Source organism: Silurus meridionalis, chromosome 6, assembly GCF_014805685.1.
Source record: "Silurus meridionalis isolate SWU-2019-XX chromosome 6, ASM1480568v1, whole genome shotgun sequence".
Lineage (NCBI taxonomy): Eukaryota > Metazoa > Chordata > Actinopteri > Siluriformes > Siluridae > Silurus > Silurus meridionalis.
Window position 1 is genome coordinate 6,032,876 of NC_060889.1, and position 4,707 is coordinate 6,037,582.

Sequence of the window (4,707 nt, forward strand, 5' to 3'; positions counted from 1 at the left end):
GCGTGCGCATTCTTGTTGCCTAGTAACGAAGGTGCTCGTAGCGGCATAACGTAATTTTCAACCAATTCTGTTTTCTGATTGGCTGCCAGGAGGCCTTTAATTCTGTATAACTCGAGACAGTGGTGAACTTCAGCAGAGAACTTGTGCCTCTTTATTAAATAGCGTGTGAATTGTTTGAAACGCGTATTTTACGGTGAATGCGTGAGACCTGAGAGCGACGTCATAGAGCGTGCTGATGAATATGCAAATGAGCTGCAATGAGAATCGATTTCTGTTTCGATCGCTGCAGTTTATCGGTAAACACCGACCGGAGCAGCAGCAAGTTTCAGCCATGAGCAGGGATTAATACTAGTTTTCTTTTTGTCGAGCTTCATATCTTTTGGCAAGTAGTTTTGATTTTATATCTATTTTTAATAGCAATTTGTTTTCTGATTTTTTTTTTCTTTTTGGACTATTTATATTTGTTTTTCTTTAAGTTTGAGTAGTCCCCTTTTTATGTAATTTTTTTTGGAAATGTCCATGTTTTCCTCCCTCCTGAGTCTAATTTCCCTATAAAGGGTTGTATCTTCTATTTTGTTTGCCAAGTCAGTCAGTTTTGCATTTGATCATTATGAGCAATAACTTTAACCTCTGGTCCTATTATATTTATCATAATGTTTTAACCATACAACCTGCAACAATTAAGCTGTTATTGTTCCTGCACACACACACACACACACACACACACACACACACACACACCCCAACACCCCCAGGCCTAACCATTGTCAAATCAAATTGTATTTGTCACATACACATACATACAGCGTACGACATGCAGTGAAATGTTTTCATTGTGGAATGTAACATATATGTAATTTAAATCCATATAAGTGTAGTTCTTGAATGAATGTATTTTATGTAAATCCTGTAGCAGAGCTTCAGTGTTTCTAAAGGAATCGAGCAATTATGCAGAAGAAAGGAGGGAAGAAGGGAAAAGGTGGAAAGCAGACGACTAAGGAGGACAGACTGCTGTTTCTGAAGGTGTGTGTGTGCATTTCAAACTTCATCAGACTTGAAAGACATTCAATCCTAATTAATAAATTCAAAATGTACATTTATTATTTAACTTCAAATAGGAATAAATATATTATTGGTCCACAGACATAGCAAGTGTCAATAGCTAATGCTTTGGGTTTATTATCAGATCAGTCCTAATGCTAATTATTCTGTTTCGATAGAATAAACAACAGAAGGAAGTGCTGAACACCAGAGTTAACCTGAAGAAGTTGAACCAGCTGTGGCATGCGAGCCTGCGCCAGACCGCTGCAGCCGCTCTGCACGAAGATTTTGCTGTCCTCAGACAAACATTTGAGAGAGTTGTGGACTGCAAGGACGATGCCATTCAGGTGAGGAGGTCCAGATGTCATGGACAAAGTAGCGTATATGTTTGAGGCATGCTGATTCAAGCACTATCATGTCTAAAGGGTGTGTAAATATTGCAGTTATTGGTGCATGAGCTGAGTGAAGCAGAGCATCAGTCAGCACTGGCTAAAGGCACTCATCTGCAGCGTGTGGATTATCTTCTTAATGTACAGAAAAGCCGACTGGCATCACTAGAGTCACACTGGAACACCAGTCTTGAGGAACTCACTACTGAGTGCTGCACAGAGAGGTAGACACACATATTTTCCTCTCCCACACATGCTTTTCACTTGGTCTTGTTTGAGTTTTGCATATCACAGATGTAACACTGTAGGAAGTACAAACTTGATTTAAGTACATACATGACATTTCAAGCAAAGTAGATATTTATTGTCGTCACGGCCATTTGCAGTGTACAGTGAGATAATTTCTGATTCTGATTCTGATAAAATAATTTTTTTCCAGAACACATTGTACAAGACATTGTACCATGTATAATATATACAGTAGTGGTCAACTGATATGGGATTTTTAATGGCCAATGCAGATGCTGATATTAAGAAAGAAATCTGGCTGAGTGGCTGTTATGAATCTGACATAAAAATATTTATGTACAATACATATTTAATAACAAATGTCATATTTTACAACATTTACATAGTTCACATATAGTTTAAGTATATTTATGTCCGTTTTGTTTAACTCTGTCTCATTGTAAAAATAATACTAGCCTGCAGGTGTATAAATGCATTAGTGAGCATCCTCATGGATCATAATCATGGATATATAAATGCAGCGGATGTTACTGATAAACATATGAAGGAATTTTAACATATTACTTTTACTCACCATACAGTAAGTATGTCCACCTCACATGATTCAGTTTTTTATTTCAGAGCACACAGGCTTTGAGTTTTTTTTGGAATAGCATCTTGTTTAGAAGAACAACATGTATATCTGAGGAAGAGACAGTTGCTGGATTTTTGATAGTTTGTGAGGAAAAAGTTTTAATTTTAGTTTAAATTCATTTATACCGCAGCTAGCGCTGATATACTGGCCACAGCGATATATTGGTCGACCACTAATATAGAGTCTTGTCAGGACATAAATAAAGTGCAGCAGAAATAGGAATGCAGGCATGCAGGAAAGGGATATGAGATTATTTTTTAGACATCCATTTCATGCTTTGTTTGAATTCTGTTGCATTCTATTTACAGGGAACACTTTTTGAAGCGGCATCAGCGGGATATAGAGTACCTGGAAGCAGCCAACTCTGCCTTAGAACAGCATTACGCTGGAATTGAAAGTGAGGCACAACAGAACTATCAGAATGAACGCGATGACATTAAAAACCAGGTACTGTTTTAACAATGGCTTCATTTACAGCAAAACCAGACTACAGACTAGCTGTGCACTTTTGAGATATGGAACATTTAGTTATTACATGTGTAGAATTCATTATCTTGATTCACGTTTAGTCTGTGTTTGTGTAGAACACTGAGGAGAAGCATGCACTGAGTGTCCATTTGGAAGGCACAGTGGAAGAGTTGTGGCAGCAGCTCCAGCAAGAGCAGGAGAAGTACACTGAAGCCACTAATAATCTCCAGGCAGATTTTGATGCACTTTCTGCCAAAGACCAGCAAAATGCTCAACAAGCAAACCTGCTGATAAAGCGAATACAGAAATTGCAGGTCAGAGAATGAAAAAAATTTTCCACGAAACACACACATGTTGATAAATGTCTTTATGGAGATTCGGCTACAAAATTATTTTGCATAGCTGCTGCTTATGTCTTCTGTGTATCATGCAGGAAACAATTACTGCTCTTCATTCTCATCTGAGCTCCAGTCAGGTAGACAATGAAGCATCTGCATGTGACCTTCGTGAAGAATGTGAGCAAGTTAGTGAGAAAATCCAACAGCTCAGAGCGAAGCTCAGCACTGCCCAGGCAGCTGAAAAAACACGACTAGCTAATCACACGATGCACAGCTATAAAGCGCTTAAAAAACTACAGGATATTAATGAAGAGGTACTTGCACTTATTAGACACTTACACAATGCTGGGTATTAAGCAAAGTAGTTAAAGTAACAAAACATAGCAAGATGGACATTTGGCAGGTTTTCTACATGTTCAAGTCTTATGTTTCTCTTCCTCAGGGAGAGATATTGTTAAGTCTGGTTAATGTTTGCCGCAAGCTTGAAACGGAGCAGGAGAAGGTGGTTCCTTTTTACACATCATCTTTAACTGATGAGGAACTGAGTCAGGAGAAGGCAAATGCTATGAAGTCGATATCTGAAGAATTAGCACAGGTATACTGCATATTTTCACAAATCACCGCAGTCATTATCATGTTATACCTCACAAATCATTCTCCGTCATGTCATCACACACTCACTGATGTCCAAAACACAACAAATGTAAACAGTAGCACATTTGGAATAACGAAGACTCCCTTTTCCAGCTCTTTTTTGATTTTTATATGTATTTGCCCCCTCTGCTGTTAGACAATGATGGACTATACAGATCTACTAAGGTTCTGGCAACGTTTCAACAAGGTTCGACTGGAACGTTTGTGTTTAGAACGGGAGAAGAAGTTCCTAGAATTGGAGAACCAGCAGCTGAGGATTCTTGTCAAGCAACACCTGGATGGATTCTCTGTGAATGAAGAGATCCTACAGCAGCAGAACTCGCTGCTGATGGTGTCTGGTGCATTGCAACAAACCTCTCCCCCTTCAGAAACTCGAACAAAAACTCACAGGACAGTCATAGAGGCAGCTCATGTGGTGCAGCATATACTGTAGAGAAGATATGTAGCAGCAGACATATTTAGCACTGGGATTTATAAATAATAAACAGGTTGTCTTTGTGTTTTTTGCAGTATCTATCCATCTATCTATTTATCCATCTTTCTCCTTTATGTAGGTGAAAGATATGTTCCTGAACATGTTTCTGCTTTAAAAAAACTTAAAAAAATTAAACACTGAACTCACAAATGATGCAAAGGAATATTGCATAGGAATAAACTTTTCCCATAATACACAGGGGCATGAAATAACAAAGATTTTTGGGCTCTCTTACTTCCTCAGAGCATCTTTATATTTATTATGCATATATACAGTATCTTTATATACATCTAATCATTCATAAAAATGTTAACATGCATTTCAAATGGTATAATCTTCACTGTTTCCATAAAACGTTGTATGTTTATTATTAGTGAAGCAATAGTCAAAATAGAGCCTGAAGACAAAATATTATTGTAAATGTTTCAAAGTATTTATGGTATTTTGAATTCTGTAAAT

The 4,707-nt window shown here is 37.7% G+C and overlaps 1 protein-coding gene across 2 annotated transcripts; it reads left to right on the forward strand.

Annotated features, from left to right (window-relative positions):
- The first annotated feature begins 251 nt into the window (after positions 1-251).
- LOC124386875 (dynein regulatory complex subunit 2-like) lies at positions 252-4,400 on the forward strand. Of its 2 annotated transcripts, none has more exons than XM_046850909.1 (9): positions 252-382; positions 917-1,023; positions 1,221-1,388; positions 1,485-1,654; positions 2,622-2,760; positions 2,898-3,095; positions 3,215-3,433; positions 3,562-3,714; positions 3,910-4,400. In XM_046850909.1, the coding sequence occupies exons 2-9, from the start codon at positions 949-951 to the stop codon at positions 4,204-4,206; spliced, it is 1,419 nt and encodes a 472-aa protein (XP_046706865.1). In that variant the 5' UTR covers positions 252-382; positions 917-948; the 3' UTR covers positions 4,207-4,400. The 2 variants fall into 2 exon arrangements, with proteins under 2 accessions (XP_046706865.1, XP_046706864.1); XM_046850908.1 differs by having other exon boundaries at positions 253-382; positions 914-1,023.
- The last annotated feature ends 307 nt before the right edge of the window (positions 4,401-4,707 follow it).